Source organism: Phyllobates terribilis, unplaced genomic scaffold, assembly GCF_046119375.1.
Source record: "Phyllobates terribilis strain yellow unplaced genomic scaffold, ASM4611937v1 Scaffold_8__6_contigs__length_399053987, whole genome shotgun sequence".
In the NCBI taxonomy this organism is placed as follows: Eukaryota; Metazoa; Chordata; class Amphibia; order Anura; family Dendrobatidae; genus Phyllobates; species Phyllobates terribilis.
In genome coordinates this window covers 320,884,285-320,902,779 of record NW_027362768.1, presented here as the reverse complement: position 1 = coordinate 320,902,779, position 18,495 = coordinate 320,884,285, and the positions used below count along the sequence as shown (strand labels likewise).

The 18,495-nt window shown below is 42.6% G+C and overlaps 1 protein-coding gene across 7 annotated transcripts in view; it reads left to right on the top strand.

The window, feature by feature from the left end:
- ERC2 (ELKS/RAB6-interacting/CAST family member 2) overlaps positions 1–18,495 on the top strand; it is a 1,561,275-nt gene that overhangs the window by 653,038 nt on the left and 889,742 nt on the right. For all 7 annotated transcript variants that reach the window (XM_073644598.1, XM_073644595.1, XM_073644592.1 and 4 more), the window contains one exon: positions 7,454–7,580. In XM_073644598.1, coding sequence (XP_073500699.1) covers positions 7,454–7,580 — 127 coding nt within the window. The remainder of the gene's footprint in view (positions 1–7,453; positions 7,581–18,495) is intronic.

The following is an 18,495-nucleotide window of genomic DNA, read 5'->3' as shown; positions in this document are numbered from 1 at the left end:
CCTCTGTAGCGACCGAACCCTCGGGGCGCTACATTCCCCCCCTGGTAAATCACAGCATGACCGCGGGCTGGAACAGAGCAAAAGACATGCAAAACATTCTTAAATGCAACCATACAAAATCAATTCAACATTTTCTTTTTTCCCTTTATGGGAGACTACTTTTCCTGTTACTTTTCAGCATTATTAAACTTCACTTTCTAATAGGTATTAAATTTTCTTTCAAATATGTAACTCTTTGCATATATGTACACATAAAACATTTCTTTAAGTAGAAAACACAGATTACTTTCAGCAGCATTCTTGCGACGAAGTCTCTTTAGCAGGTCACAGTCCTTGCCGCGACCAGGTGTCCATGTCACCCAACAAGGTGCAATTTTTCTAAGTGCAACAAACGCCTTCAGACATCTCTTGAGGTAGGTGTATATAAAACCAGTAGAGGGCACTTTAAGAAGTGCAACTATGTACAACACTTGGCTGCTCCCAGTCCTCAGCCGGATAGAAAAGGGGCTGGCTGCTCCCAGTCCTCAGCCGGATAACTCACAGACCCTTTTCGGGTAACTCTATCAAACACATGAGCTTTACAACAACCCTGAACCGGGTAAACTTTCTGTAATCCGCAATCAGCGTATCACGGCACTTCTTCACCCTGGCGGGTAACTATGTACAGTTCTGTTGCTCTTTAGTAGCGGTATCCTGGCTCCTCATCCTCTTCAAACTCCCGCATCCGGGTCCTCCGCATAGCAGGGTTCAGGGTAGTGGTGCTCTACCACCCTCGCAGTCCTCGATGTCGGGTGTATGATACCCGATCCCCCGGAAAGAGATCCTGTTTCGGGTTACCCTCGGGCAGATGACTCTCTACATCCCTTCTATTTACAAAAAGGTCTGTGTCCATCGTCGGATCCCAGATGAACCCCCACCCCTTCTCTTGGTGGAATTTGACCACGATCCCGGTTACTGTGGGACCGCGTGCGGCTTTGGGGTCTCGGCGGGTCCGGGTCTTCTCTGCCGCGCTCTGGGCCTGCAGCTGTTCCTGTTCCTGCCTCTGGCGCCGCGCCTGCTCCTCCTTCTCTAGCTGCCTTATTTCCCGGCGGCAGAACTTCCGCCTGCGAGCTGCGGCCGCCCGTGTCTCTTGTGAGAACCCCATTAGGTCCTCCCCGGTCTGGTCCCACTCTATCTGGACCTCTTCCTCAGGGAGCTGGGGGATTGCAATTGGTTGTGGAGCGGGCAGAAGCGGAGCAAGCGGGGCTTCGTCCCCTGCGGACAGGTCCCTCCGGTTGCAGGGGTGCACCCATCCGCGTGGCAGGGGGACCGGTTCTCCATCGGGCCCGGCGAGCTGGCTGTATAGGTCGGTCCCTAGGGGTGGAAGCGTTGGGACCGGGGGCGCTCGCTGTTGGACGGCGCCTGGGGACATCAGGCCTTGCGACCGGGTCTGGAGCGGGCCGCTTCCGGCCGCACCCGGGATCACGGGGCACGGCGTGGGACGTGGTCCGGCGGCTGCGCTTGGGGCTTCGGGCCTAGGTGCAGGTGGCGGGAGTGGAGGGGGAGGTGCAGCGACTACTGGGGCGATCGGCTCTGCGACGGGGTCCAGGGGCAGGTTAGTGGCGTCCCGGCTGGTATCAGGGGCGTCTCCCTTACCTGCTCCCTTTGCAGCGCTACTCTCGGCCTCCGATGGTCCTCCTCCGTCCTCAGGGGCAGGCTCACTGCTGGGTGGTTGCAGCGCCTCTTGCTGCCGGGCCGCGACCCACCGGCCCATCTCTTCTCTCCACCCCACAATGGCCTCCCGCTGCGCCTGGACCATCCTTCGGTCCAAATCCTTCAATCCAGCCCGGAAGAATTCAGGGTCTTCTCCGGGGAACTGGGCCATCAGCTCCGTGTGGCTGCACCGAGCCGCTTCGGCCTGCAGTAGGCCACTGGCACGGGTACTGGGGCTGGTGCTGCTCGCCATCTCCGGGTGTGGTCTGCCGAGACTGATCCAAACCACACCCTGCCCCTCGGTTTTCTTTCCCTTCCGCCCCTGTTGGGGGTGGTCCTGGGGCAATCTGCTGACAATCACTCTCAGGGGCAGCCCCCCCACGTTGATGGACATCTCTACAGCCGCACTCATGGCTGTTGGGGGTGGGCTCCGTCTTTGGCGCCATTCTGGGGCCTGGCCCACGATGGGAGGTGGCTTATTGTTGTCTTTTGGCGCGCACATCATGGCGTCATTTCTTCTGGAGCGGGCGCCACATTCAATACAGTGAAACAGTCTCTAGGCACACAATACCCGATGATAATGGGTTGGTTTCGATCCTGCCGACTACGTAGTGGTCAGACATGTGAGCATGGTCACAATAACATCATGATTCCTCCTCTTAGGATTTCGGAGCAAAGAATAAGGAGCCTCATATTGTAGATCATGAACTAGACCTAGGTGTGGTACAAAGATGGATTATACATTTTCTGCCTCCCTTATATAAACCATCAGTTACTTCAACAGGAATGTTGGACTGGGGCTGATGAAAGTGTGTCTCCATCAGGATGATTTTCCATTTAAAACCACATGTATATTTTCATTTCTATAGAATGTATACACTTGGCTTCCTTGTTCTTAAAGGTTTTGGAGGAATGGTCATTTTCATTAACAACTTGTAGGTAAAGTTCACAATCAGATAGGAGTCATATAATGCCATACGGTACATTTCGGACTGAAGTGTCTGTCTTCTGTATGAAACACCTTGCTTAGTTGTGTTTTTTTCTATTCAGAAGAGCAATATGAAGCTAATAGCTAATCTTACTCTTTATACGCATAACTAAAACTTAAAAAGTAGTACTCCTGGGGCAATGGGGCACGTGGGCTCCTTTTTCGGTTGATTATTTCCTCTTCAGCTGATCCTGTACTAGTTAGATCTTAAAGAAGTTTTCCAGCTAAAAATACATTGGATTCAAATAAGCCTAAATTAGTAAGTTATGCAAATTACTAATATAACTCATATTTGAAAGATGCCCTTATCCTCAGCGACTAGTTCCCTTCCCAGATCTCAACATAAGTCCATGGCCCCACTATCAGTATTTGGTCAGTATTCGGTCAGTATTTTTCCTCAGGAGTGGGAGCCAAAACCAAGTGAGGAACAATCAGAGAAAAGATATAATAGAAACAAGTCACCAATTCTGCATTTATCACCAACTCCTGGTTTTGGCTCACACTCCTGAGAAAAAAATACTGACCGAATACTGACCAAATACTGATAGTGGGGCCGTGGCCTAACAAGTCTTCTTCCTACTTCCTTACTTTATAGTTTTTGTAGGTCACCGTTTCCTGTGTCCCCATGGCCAGAACTGTGTGTCAAGTGGCCCAGCCTACTGCTCACTTCAATAGCCCCTCTCTTTGTATGAGCAAATGTAAAGACACACACAAACCAGAAGAATCTGAAGTTGTATCTGAAGCTCGAGGCACCCATCACTCATAAAATATATTAACAAAGTGCATAACTTTTTCTTTTAAGCACATTTAACTCCATAAATAAAACCATTTTTATTGATGATGTTCAAATCTCTGAAGTAGAAATTAATATATTCCAACATAGGAAGAAAGGGATAGCACTCACCAGAAAAATATGAAGAACTTTAGAATCTTCAAGCAATAGGGCAAAAGCACACAAAAAGGTTCAGGACGCATAAAGGCTACAGTTGTTTCGCACTGATCTGTGCTTCCTCTGGCCCAATAGTGCAAAAGCATATGTGGGGGTTACAGGAAGAATAAAGGCTACAGCTGTTTCACGCTGATTTGCACTTCTTCTGGCCCAATAGTGCAAAAGCAGATAAGGGAGGTACAGGAAGTACATATGCTATGGCTGTTTCGCAATGGTTTGCGTTTCTTCTGGCTCAATGATGAATTGGGCCAGAAGAGGAGCAAACCATTGCGAAATGTCCATAGATTTTGTGCTTCCTTTACATCTCCAGTCTGCTTTTGCACTATTGCTTGAAGATAATATTTTTTTTAATTTAACCATTGAGTTCTATTCATTTCTTCCTGCATTGGACTGTTAACTCCATTATTAGCTGAAAAAAAATCTTTCAAGCTGCCCATACACCTTTACAGTAAAATTGGATGAACCCATCAATGAAGTTGAGACTGACTGACAATCTTAATTATTTTGGTGCCTATGACCCCCTCCTCTCCCCTATCCTCTGTTGTTGGCCAGTAGGATCGGAAATAATAAATTTCAATGCCCTTAGTCCAGTCTTCCAACTAAAATACATGCTTGCTTGGCCAAGCTGAGTGCATCCCATCAAGGACAACATCTGCAAGGAGTTTGTATGTTCTCCCTGTGTTTGCGTGGGTTTCCCCCGGGTTCTCCGGTTTCCTCCCACACTCCAAAGACATACTGATAGGGAATGTAGATTGTGAGCCTCATTGGGGACAGTGCCCATAATGTCTGTAAATTGTCTGAATTGTAAAGCGCTGCGGAATATGTTGGCGCTATATAAATAAAGAGATTATTATTATATGTATAGTTGATGCACAAAAAAAAAACATGGACTATACCTCCAAAAATCATACATTGATCTAATGCCTCTCGGCAAAAATTTACAAACTGAACATGAGGTTCTTAGTTCAACATTCTGATCAGACTGTATGAAGCCCACTACCACGTCACGGCGAACCTCTTAGTGGGTCCTAACGTTTGTCACCTTAAAGGAGCTTCGCTGTGCACTGGCCATCATCTCAGCAAAAATGAACCAGCAGGGTGTTAGGCACCAGGCCGCCCTCCCTGCTGATGCATGTTCGCTGCGGTGGTGGTTAGCGCACGACCCCGCTCCTTTAAGGCAATAAATGTTAGGACCCACTGAGAGGTTCACCGTGACGTTGCAGTGGACTTCATACAGTCTAATCAGAATGTTAAACTAAGAACCTCATGTTCAGTTATACATATTTTTGTCGAGAGGCATTAGATCAGTGTATGTTTTTGGAGGTGCTGTCCATTGTCTTTTTTCAGCATATGTATAGTTGAGTCAAGAGGAACAGACGTTGGATGGGCCAAAAGCTATAGAAGGCGTATGGGCAAGACTTCTGCTTCTTTTATCTTGTAGTGGTTTGGGAACGAATTAGGACATAGCGCCTGGCCCCACTTTTACAGAATGTTGAGCAGTTCAGTGCCAGAAGGTTCCACTTTTTATCATTTGATATGGAATGATTTCCCTTATCAAAAGACAAAGTCACCACATCCTAACGAGGTGGAATAAAATATTCGCCTTCGTACACCTCAGAAAAATCTGTCTTGCGAGTTGTGCCAGATTTGTCATTCTGCGTGTGCTGTTTTTATAACGTCGGTGCTAATTTGCACCATTTTTACCTCTTTATTTATTATTTTTATATTATAATATTACTTTGTACAATTATTTATTTTATGCCTCTCTTGATAAATCTCTTTCCCTTTTTTTTTTTGTAAGCTTAACATTTTGGCCATAGAGGGCAATCTACTCCATTTTATTTTTAAACAACACCTTTTACTCCTTTGGAAGATTTTTTTTTTGCCTTGTTGAAATCCAGAAATGAGTAAAAATAAATCACCCTCTCCTGCCCAATTTGATTGACAGATGCTAAACTCATACCAAGCTTTCCTCGGCCTCTTCCCGTCCAGTCTCTTACTGCATGTCATCGCTACTCAGTGATGGAGAACAGGGCACAAATTATCTTGCTGGCTGTTTTGTTTAGCAGGTTGGCTGCCGTTTCACATGTTAATTGCATAATATGTGCATCCTCTCCAAAATCAACAAGACGAGGGTGTGAGATTGCTAAAAACTATTTAAAACTTTAATACCTAAGTGGCGACAAACTCTTTACATCAACAATGTGATAATAGCTGCTCATTTATTGTAACAAAGCAGGTTATGATTCTCCAGAATTTTTTTTGCAGAGCAACATTTTTGTGACTCTGATGCTATTTAAATAGCTTAAAGGGAAGCTCTGAACTTGGAAATGCTGAGCAATCTATGGGCTGCATGTTTTAAAGCTGAGCAGAATGATATATGGGATTGTGGAGAACAATTCAGTATAACTTGTATTTTACTTATGGAAATCTCTGCTTATTCAGGATTTAGGAGTCCAGTGGGTTGAGGCAGCTGACGATCAATGATTAGGACCGCCCACTGGACTCTTAAGTATAGAAAGGGCAGGGATTCAAATAAATAAAACATATGTTATACTGAATCCTTTTCAATAACCTTTATATCGATCTACTCAGCTTCTCCATCTCTGTAACCTGCTGGTGACAGATCAGACTGAACGTTCAATGTCATAGGTTCCCTTTAAAGGGAGTCTGTCAGCCCAAACGGACAGTATGAACTAAGCACGTGACCTTATAGGATATAGCCCCTATAAAAATTGCACTTTTAATATTCTAATAGCTGTCTCCATTCTGCAGAAACTTTAGTTTAATCAAATATGCTAATTAAGGTACTCGGTGCACCCTTGGTGTGCCAAGAAACCAATGCTGTCAGGCACCAGTGAGGGAGGCGTGATTATGCAAAACCTGTGGGTGGAACAATTCACTCAGCCTCTTGGTCACACCAAGGGTGCACTGAGCAGCCTAATTAGCATTTATGATTAAACTTCCGTTTCTGCATAACAGAAGCTGCGATCAGAACATTAAGGGTATGATATTTATAGGGGTTATATACCCCTAAATGCTATGTATATAGTTTATGCTCTCAATGTGGGCTTACAGACTCCCTTTAATTCAGATTTATGGTCGTTGTAATTTATTATTATATTTATTCTAGATTTTATAGTAAAAAGAGCTTAATCCACTATTTTCTATGGCTTTCATAACTACTATCTAGCTCTAAACGAGAGATCAGGAATTTAGGTTTTTCCAACTACTCAGTATAAGGGGTCGTGCACTTGGCTGTATTTTTGGTCCAAGTGCGATCCAACAAACATTGGATTGCACTCGGATCAATGTTATTCTATGGGGCTACGCACATGTCTTCTTTTTTCCTTGTACCAAAAAAATCTCTACATGTCCCATATTCATATCGCACTTGGCCATGGAAGTCGATGAGCCTGTGGAAATCATCAGACTGTACTCGGATGACATTCTCCGATGTCTCTGCTGGTAATGGCGGTCAATTATGCGATACACATACTCTCGGCCATAACCCGCCTAGTGTGCGCGGCCTCACTACATACACTTGTGTGTTTGGAGCGAGGCTGCACCCATTAGACGGGTCCTGGCCGGGAGTATGTGTATCACATACTTGACAGAGTGACTGCAGACTTATTATTCTTGACCGCACGTCTCCTTTAATGATCTGAAAATCTTGAAAAAATGATGAAAAAAATTTAGTGTTTTTTCAATGAATAATAATGTCCCACTAAATTATATACATTGTTGTGTTAATGCATCTTGAACCATATATTGATTTCCATTGTTTCTTTTCCTTAAACATTTTTTTTTCGATTATACCATAGGATAATGAAAGATCAGAACAAGAAATCTGCCAACTTGAAGCACAATCAACAAATGGAGAAGAAAAGGAACACAGATGACATGCGTCGGAGGGATGATAACATACCGGATAACTCGCAGCATCTACAGGTGCGTACAGATCTAACTTTCCATTGTTGCTGATGTACCAAGCATGAAGTCAGAGCCCGTATATAGCGACTGATAACTGTTTCTGTATACAAATTCATAGCTGTCAGTCTCTGTGTGACAAGAGCCCTTGAAGTGTGAAAAATACTGAAACAAAACCCACTGTAAAATTAAAAAAAATAGATAACTCCCAGAGTGGCGCCGTCCCACTGATACATTGTTATGCCGCATAAGTGCTTAAACTCGGATGAAACTTGGACGTCTGGGGGAAGTATGAGAACTGAAGCCCATTAGTGACTGTTGATTGGCTGCAGCGCTCATGTGGCACATCAATGTCACGCAAGCTGCGGGAGACCCAACGCTTACATTGGTAGAAGAGCGCCGGTGCGGGAGTTGAGGGTCTGTTATTTTTTATTTTACAATAGCAAAAATATTATTCAAGAAGGGGTTCACCGAATAGTGTACATCCCCTTTAAGGGCCATTTATATGAGCCTATAATCTGCAAATGAGCTTTCATAAGTTCATGTTCCCAATTATTGACCCATTTAAACCCTACGGTGATCAGCTAGTTTGTCAGGTCTTCGGATCATTTGTGTCAGCATAAAAATTGACATTACTGGACGCAATGTCAGTACACGGGATAATTTCCAAAATTAGAAAACCATTTAAGTATAAGCTAAGTGAATTATATTGCTCATTTAGGGCCCGTGCAGACGAGCGTATTTTTGGTTCGAGTGTGATCCGACGAAACATCGGATCGCACTTGGACCAATGTTATTCTGTGGGGCCGTGTGCATGTGTCAAATTTTTTTCTCTGATTGTGCCAAAAAAAAGCCTGAGTTTGATCCGATATTCAGATTGCACTCAGCCATGCAAGTCAATGAGTCAGTGGAAAACATTTGATTGCACTCGGATGACACCTGAGTGCAGTCCAATTTTCACTGACTGACAGAATTGAGAAGCTGGAGAAATTTTGTTCTCCATCTTCTCCCTATCCGAGAGAATCAGATCACACTCTGATCAGAGTTTGATCAGTGCGTCATTTGCATAATCGACCCTATGCTCTCAGATGAGAGAATACACAGTCGTCCTCACCTAGCCTTAGATGAAGCAATAATCGGCGAAACAGCGTTCGTAAGCACGCTCATTTCCATCTATCGGCTCATCTAACCAGGCTTAGCCTCACAGTGTAATTGTGGAACAACCCCGTTAAAAAAAAGGCTTAACAATCCTTTCAAATATTTCTTAATCTGTATAACAAAAATATTTCTGACCATCAGTGGGCAAAATAACAAAATCAAAACTTTGGAATTATTTTTTTTTTTTAGATTTTCCCAAAATATTAATGAAATTTTAAAATCCTATTTATCCCAAAATTGCACCTAAAGAAAATTCATCCACTGACATAAAAAAAAAAAGATGATTTTTGGAATGAGGTGAAGAGCAAACTTATTTTTATGAATCAGTTATGATTGTCCTTCGTGATCTTTGAAAGTTTGACATCCCATATTCTAAAACCTCTCTCCTCTGTACGTAGTATTTTACCGTTGGATCATCGGAGCATTATGAGCCGTGTCTGCCAGCGAGGCATGCTGCGGTAAATGACAGGAATATGTCACAGGATGATCCAGGCGTGACGGTTAGGGCACATAAATACAACATGATGATGGGGGACTGCGGTTATCGCACTAGGAAAGTTTATAATTTGATTTTCATACCTGTCATCACTTTTATTCAAACTGCGTTGCCAGATTGAGTTCTACTGTTATTTGAAGTGAAGTTTTTATGGAAATGTCTAATTTTCTGCAACATAAAATCACAGTGTGATGTTCGATAGGTTAAATCAATTTTTTTGTGAATTTTTTTAAAACCATTGCCAATATATATATTTTTTAATATCACAATCTTTATTCCAAAAATCTGAATTTGTAATCTTTCAATTTTCTTACTGGGGCATTTTTTAGATTCATATTTCTTGTCCTTTCAGGAAGAGTTTACAGCAGTTTCCTTATCATCAGAGGGTAGAATACAATAACAATAAACATCACGATAACATAGAAACCACCAATCACAATATGTTATGAGCTTTGCATAGGTTATGGTGACATCCCCGTCACCGTGACCTATGCAAAGCTCATAACATGCTTCTTTGCAAAAGAAAGGGTCGGAGTGTTTTCATTGTGGCTAATGTAAATGTGGTGTTTCCTGAAAGAACAGGAAGTAGGTGTCTAAAATAGCCCAAGTGGCCAGTGTGAAAATTGCAAGATTTTTAATTTTTATTTTTAAGAAAGTTTGTGATATGGAAAGAAAAAACATTGACAAAAAAAAATAAAATAAACAAAATTACCATCTGATTTAAAAAGCAAGTCGTTTTCTGATGACACCTAATATTTACGATTTTGGGATTGTGACAGGATAACTGAAGTGTTGTAGAGAGAAGTTGGCCAAACCCACTGATTTCGTCAGAACTTGTTCACCATGTGATGAGTGCTGGGACCTGCCCACCATGTGATGAGTACTGTGACCTGCCCACCATGTGTTGAGTGCTGGGACTTGCCCACCATGTGATGAGTACTGCGACCTGCCCACCATGTGATGAGTATTGGGACCAGCACACCATGTGATGAGTACTGGGACATGTCCACCATGTGATGAGTACTGGAACCTGCTCACCATGTGATGAGTAGTGGGACCAGCCCACCATGTGATGAGTACTGGGACCAGCCCACCATGTGATGAGTACTGGGACCTGCCCACCATGTGATGAGTACTGGAACCTGCTCACCATGTGATGAGTAGTGGGACCAGCCCACCATGTGATGAGTACTGGGACCAGCCCACTATGTGATGAGTACTGGGACCTGCCCACCATGTGATGAGTACTGGGACCTGCCCACCATTTGATGAGTACTGGGACCTGCCCACCATGTGATGAGTACTGGGACCTGCCTACCATGTGATGAGTACTGGGACCTGCCCACCATGTGATGAGTACTGGGACCTGCCCACCATGTGATGAGTACTGGGACCTGCCCACCATGTGATGAGTACTGGGACCTGCCCACCATGTGATGAGTACTTGGACCTGCCCACCATGTGATGAGTACTTGGACCTGCCCACCATGTGATGAGTACTTGGACCTGCCCACCATGTGATGAGTACTTGGACCTGCCCACCATGTGATGAGTACTTGGACCTGCCCACCATGTGATGAGTACTTGGACCTGCCCACCATGTGATGAGTACTTGGACCTGCCCACCATGTGATTGATTTGCACTGGGACCTGCCCACTATGTGATGAACGCTGGGACCTGCCCACTATGTGATGAGCGCTGGGACCTGCCCACCATGTGATGAGTACTGGGACCTGCCCACCATGTGATGAGCACTGGGACCTGCCCACCATGTGATGAGCACTGGGACCTGCCCACCATGTGATTGATTTGCACTGGGACCTGCCCACCATGTGATGAGTACTGGGACCTGCCCACCATGTGATGAGTACTGGGACCTGCCCACTATGTGATGAACGCTGGGACCTGCCCACCATGTGATGAGCACTGGGACCTGCCCACCATGTGATGAGTACTGGGACCTGCCCACCATGTGATGAGCACTGGGACCTGCCCACCATGTGATGAGTACTGGGACTTGACGACTCTCCCTCAACAGATGATATTGGGAGAGAAGGATCAGGCATGTTGAATTTCATTGGCAAATCATTTAAGTTTATTCGACATTAGTCTGGCAGCCGCTTACTCTTTTCTCTCCATTGAAAAATATGTATCCTCAACTGACCTAAATTGTTTATTAATGCTTATATCTCCAATGACTATCATGTGGCTTACTGGCCCTGTTTTGGTGGCCTCTGACCATACAATTTGCACAGAGTATTCAACACGGGAACTTTGGTAATGTTTTCATGTGATTTGTAAAAATGCAGCTAAAATTTTTTTTCTATATTTTTTTATCATAATCTATTTTTTCTTGAAGTGATGAAAATGTAATTATACCCAACAGTGACAGCCTGGACAGCTCATCTAGATATATATCCCATTCTCCTCCTCTGCTGTTATAAATTGTCGGGTTGTTATCTCGCTACCTCCAGAGTAAGATTCCCAGCCGAGAGGTCGTTTGATTGACATGATGTTATTCTCCTCCGAAACCAAGAGCCCCCTCATTACTCATTACTAGTCATCCTGTAATTGTTACCAGAGGAACTGAGTGACAGACAGGTAGCAGTCGCCAAATATCATAATATTTGGACTTGATTGTCTTACTGCTGCGGAGATATGAAACCTTCTTGTTCTAGATATACCTTTATCTTCATTTCTATACATAGTCTTTGGGTTTTCCTGTCATTTTTTAGATATAGTCCCACTGACAACCAATGTATAGACATCCTGGGATCACATTGCATTAGTTAAATGTTTCCAATGTTTAATTTTTTTTTTTTTTTAAATTTCTCTTTTTTTATTACTTTTTGCTTTTTTGTTATGCTGTGTATTTAGGTTTAATAAAATATGGATGAAACCCCAAAATGAGAAATTACACAATAAATATATATATTTGTTTATCATTGTAATTCTTTCCCACTCCGTCAGTATGACATGATCTTAGCCGATAGGACTTTTAGTTCATAGGGTCAAACCTTATGTTAAAAAAACACATGGACAGAAATGACTCTGAGCTGGAGCTCCCAAGCCATCTTCTTTGCCAGATAACTTCATATAGATGGTGCTGACAGCAGTTTAGAGATTTTCATCTACAGTACAGACCAAAAGTTTGGACACACCTTCTCATTTAAAGATTTTTCTGTATTTTCATGACTATGAAAATTGTGCATTCACACTGAAGGCATCAAAACTATGAATTTACACATGTGGAATTATATACTTAACAAAAAAGTGTGAAACAACTGAAAATATGTCTTACATTCTAGGTTTTTCAAAGTAACCACCTTTTGCTTTGATGACTGCTTTGCATTCTCTTGATGAGCTTCAAGAGGTAGTCACCGGAAATGGTCTTCCAACAATGTTGAAGGAGTTCCCAGAGATGCTTAGCACTTGTTGGCCCTTTTGCCTTCACTCTGCGGTTGGGTTCAGGTCTGGTGACTGTGGAGGCCAGGTCATTTGGCGTAGCACCCCATCACTCTCCTTCTTGGTCAAATAGCCCTTACACAGCCTGGAGGTGTGTTTGGGGTCATTGTCCTGTTGAAAAATAAATGATGGTCCAACTAAACGCAAACCGGATGGAATAGCATGCCTCTGCAAGATGCTGTGGTAGCCATGCTGGTTCAGAATGCCTTCAATTTTGAATAAATCCCCAACAGTGTCACCAGCAAAGCACCCCCACACCATCACACCTCCTCCTCCATGCTTCACGGTGGGAACCAGGCATGTAGAGTCCATCCGTTCACCTTTTCTGCGTCGCACAAAGATCTCAAATTTGGACTCATCAGACCAAAGCACAGATTTCCACTGGTCTAATGTCCATTCCTTGTGTTCTTTAGCCCAAACAAGTGTCTTCTGCTTGTTGCCTGTCCTTAGCAGTGGTTTCCTAGCAGCTATTTTACCATGAAGGCCTGCTGCACAAAGTCTCCTCTTAACAGTTGTTGAAAAGATGTGTCTGCTGCTAGAACTCTGTGTGGCATTGACCTGGTCTCTAATATGAGCTGCTGTTAACCTGCGATTTCTGAGGCTGGTGACTCGGATAAACTTATCCTCAGAAGCAGAGGTGACACTTGGTCTTCCTTTTCTGAGGCGGTCCTCATGTGAGCCAGTTTCTTTGTAGTGCTTGATGGTTTTTGCAACTGCACTTGGGGACACTTTCAAAGTTTTCCCAATTTTTCGCACTGACTGACCTTCATTTCTTAAAGTAATGATGGCCACTCGTTTTTCTTTACTTAGAATTTGTATTATGGCAAGAAAAAAGCAGCTAACAGTCTATTCAGTAGGACTATCAGCTGTGTATCCACCAGACTTCTGCACAACACAACTGATGGTCCCAACCCCATTTATAAGGCAAGAAATACCACTTATTAAACCTGACAGGACACACCTGTGAAGTGAAAACCATTTCCGGTGACTACCTCTTGAAGCTCATCAAGAGAATGCCAAGAGTGTGCAAAGCAGTCATCAAAGCAAAAGGTGGCTACTTTGAAGAACCTACAATATAAGACATATTTTCAGTTGTTTCACACTTTTTTGGTAAAGTATATAATTCCACATGTGTTAATTCATAGTTTTGATGCCTTCAGTGTGAATGTACAATTTTCATAGTCATGAAAATAGAGAAAAAATTTTAAATGAGAAGGTGTGTCCAAACTTTTGGTCTGTACTGTATGTGGTTAACATTTCCTAGTGATGTTTTGGGTTTTTAGGTTTCAGGCAAATCACTTCGAATTCCCTCCTTTTAATAGTAAATATATCTATAGAATTAATTAACACTGTATGTTTGAAAAATGTAAAGTTTTTAGAGCAAATTATGTTTTTCTTGTGCCCCTTTCTGTATATTTTTATTTTTGCACCACTTTTTACAATCTCAAAAGTCATGCAAGGAAATGTACAATTATTTTTTACACGTAAAAAGTACTCAAAGCCCAATTAATTTCCTGGGCACCCAGAGGATCTACCCCAATCCCACAGGTGCTATACAAACCTGCGTAAGGCTGCAGCCCATTGCCTTGCTTACTGATTGGGTAGTGTTAGTTGGGAACCTTTTGGAGACTTTATTGGAGCCTCTTGTGATGGTAATCAGGCCTTATATTATATCTGGCATTGTTATTTGGGGCGCCCTATGGGATTTTTTCTTGGGCTGTTAGTGGTGGAAGTCAAGCAGTGTCTTGTATCTGCCTGTGTTACTTGAGCACCCTATAGTGATTTTACATGGGTACCGTTGTGATGGTGGTACAAGGTACTGTATCTGGCATTGTGTTTTGGGCGTGTATGGCAACTTTGTTTAAACACTGTGTGGTGGTCGTAATGAGGTATTATATTGTTTCTGGCAGTGTCATTTGCGCACTTTATTGGCACTGTGTAATGGTGGTAATCAGGCAGTGAATTGTATCTCGTTGCGTTATTTGGGCACCTTATGGTGGTGATACTAGGATACTGTGTAATAATGGTATCAGTCAATATAGTGCTTTTGACTGTGTTATTTAGGTACCTTTTGGTGATGTTACTTGGGTACTGTAAGATGGGTGTAATCATGCAATATATTGTATATGCTGTGTTATTTGGGTAACTTTTGGTGATATTATTTGGGTACTGTGAGATGGTGGTAATCAGGCATTGTATTGTATATGGCTGTGTTATTTGTGCACCTTTCAATGATATTATTTGGGCACTGTGAGATGATGGTAATCAGGCATTGTATTGTATTGTATATGGCTGTGTTATTTGGGGATCTTATGGTGCAGGTACATGGATACTGTATAGTGATAGTAATCTGGCATTGTATTGTATATGGCTGTGTTATTGGGGCACCTTTTGGTGATATTATTTGGGCACTGTGACATGGTGGTAATCAGGCATTGTATTGTATATGGCTGTTATTGGGGCACCTTTCGGTGATATTATTTGGGCACTGTGAGATGGTGGTAATCAGGCATTGTATTGTATATGGCTGTGTTATTTGGGCACCTTATGGTGGTGATACTAGGATACTGTGTAATGATGGTATCAGTCAATATAGTGCTTTTGACTGTGTTATTTCGATACCTTTTGGTGATGTTACTTGGGTACTGTAAGATGGGTGTAATCACGCAATATATTATATATGCTGTGTTATTTGTGCACCTTTCAATGATATTATTTGGGCACTGTGAGATGATGGTAATCAGGCATTGTATTGTATTGTATATGGCTGTGTTAATTGGGGAGCTTATGGTGATGTAAGTTAGGCACTGAAAGATGGTGGTAATCAGGAATTATTTTATATCTAGCGTGTTATTTGGGCTCCTTATTGTGCAGTTACATGGATACTGTATAGTGAGAGTAAGCAGACATTGTATTTTATATGGCTGTGTTATTGGGGCACCTTTTGGTGATATTATTTGGGCATTGTAAGATGGTGGTAATCAGGCATTGTATTGTGTTGTATATAGCTGTGTTATTTAAGCACTGTGAGATGGTGGTAATCAGGCATTGTATTGTATATGGCTGTGTTATTGGGGCACCTTTCGGTGATATTATTTTGGCACTGTGAGATGGTGGTAATCAGGCATTTAATTGTATATGACTGTGTTATTGGGGCACCTTTCGGTGATATTATTTGGCCACTAAAAGATGGTGGTAATCAGGCATTGTATTGTATATGGCTCTGTTATTGGGGCACCTTTCGGTGATATTATTTGGGCACTAAAAGATGGTGGTAATCAGGCATTGTATTTTATATGGCTGTGTTATTGGGGCACCTTTCAGTGATATTATTTGGGCTTTGTAAGATGGTGGTAATCAGGCATTGTATTGTGTTGTATATGGCTGTGGTATTTGGGCACCTTTCGGTGATATTATTTTGGCACTGTGAGATGTTGGTAATCAGGCATTCCATGGTATATGGCTGTGTTATTGGGGCACCTTTTGGTGATATTATTTGGGCACTGTGAGATGGTGGTAATCAGGCATTGTATTGTATATGGCTGTGTTATTGGGGCACCTTTCGGTGATATTATTTGGGCACTGTAAGATGGTGGTAAACAGTCATTGTATTGTATATGGCTGTGTTATTGGGGCACCTTTCGGTGATATTGTTTGGGCACTGTAAGATGGCGGTAATCAGGCATTGTATTGTGTTGTATATGGCTGTGTTATTTGGTCACCATTCGGTGATATTATTTGGGCACTGTGAGATGGTGGTAATCAGGCATTGTATTGTATATGGCTGTGTTATTGGGGCACCTTTCGGTGATATTATTTGGGCAGTAAAAGATCGTGGTAATCAGGCATTGTATTGTACATGGTTGTGTTATTGGGGCACCTTTCGGTGATATTATTTGGGCACTGTGAGATGGTGATAATCAGGCATTGTATTGTATATGGCAGTGTTATTGGGGCACCTTTTGGTGATATTATTTGGGCACTGTGAGATGATGGTAATCAGGCATTGTATTGTATATGGCTGTGTTATTGGGGCACCTTTCAGTGATATTATTTGGGCACTGTAAGATGGTGGTAAACAGTCATTGTATTGTATATGGCTGTGTTATTGGGGCACCTTTCGGTGATATTGTTTGGGCAATGTAAGATGGCGGTAATCAGGCATTGTATTGTGTTGTATATGGCTGTGTTATTTGGTCACCATTCGGTGATATTATTTGGGCACTGTGAGATGGTGGTAATCAGGCATTGTATTGTATATGGCTGTGTTATTGGGGCACCTTTCGGTGATATTATTTGGGCACTGTAAGATGGTGGTAAACAGTCATTGTATTGTATATGGCTGTGTTATTGGGGCACCTTTCGTTGATATTGTTTGGGCACTGTAAGATGGCGGTAATCAGGCATTGTATTGTGTTGTATATGGCTGTGTTATTTGGTCACCATTCGGTGATATTATTTGGGCACTGTGAGATGGTGGTAATCAGGCATTGTATTGTATATGGCTGTGTTATTGGGGCACCTTTCGGTGATATTATTTGGGCAGTAAAAGATCGTGGTAATCAGGCATTGTATTGTACATGGTTGTGTTATTGGGGCACCTTTCGGTGATATTATTTGGGCACTGTGAGATGGTGATAATCAGGCATTGTATTGTATATGGCAGTGTTATTGGGGCACCTTTTGGTGATATTATTTGGGCACTGTGAGATGATGGTAATCAGGCATTGTATTGTATATGGCTGTGTTATTGGGGCACCTTTCAGTGATATTATTTGGGCACTGTAAGATGGTGGTAAACAGTCATTGTATTGTATATGGCTGTGTTATTGGGGCACCTTTCGGTGATATTGTTTGGGCAATGTAAGATGGCGGTAATCAGGCATTGTATTGTGTTGTATATGGCTGTGTTATTTGGTCACCATTCGGTGATATTATTTGGGCACTGTGAGATGGTGGTAATCAGGCATTGTATTGTATATGGCTGTGTTATTGGGGCACCTTTCGGTGATATTATTTGGGCAGTAAAAGATTGTGGTAATCAGTCATTGTATTGTATATGGCTGTGTTATTGGGGCACCTTTCGGTGATATTGTTTGGGCACTGTAAGATGGCGCTAATCAGGCATTGTATTGTGTTGTATATGGCTGTGTTATTTGGTCACCATTCGGTGATATTATTTGGGCACTGTGAGATTGTGGTAATCAGGCATTGTATTGTATATGGCTGTGTTATTGGGGCACCTTTCGGTGATATTATTTGGGCAGTAAAAGATTGTGGTAATCAGACATTGTATTGTATATGGCTGTGTTATTGGGGCACCTTTCGGTGATATTATTTGGGCACTGTGAGATGGTGATAATCAGGCATTGTATTGTATATGGCTGTGTTATTGGGGCACCTTTCGGTGATATTATTTGGGCACTGTGAGATGGTGGTAATCAGTCATTGTATTGTATATGGCTGTGTTATTTGGGCACCTTTCGGTGATATTATTTGTGCATTGTAAGATGGTAATCAGGCATTGTAATGTGTTGTATATGGCTGTGTTATTGGGGCACCTTTCGGTGATATTATTTGGGCACTATGAGATGGTGGTAATCAGGCATTGTATATGGCTGTGTTATTTGGGCATCTTTCGGTGATATTATTTGGGCACTGTGAGATGGTCGTAGTCAGACATTGATTTGTATATAGCTGTGTTCTTTGGGCATCATTCGGTGATATTATTTGGGCACTGTGAGATGGTCATAGTCAGACATTGTATTGTATATGGCTGTGTTATTTGGTCACCATTCGGTGATATTATTTGGGCA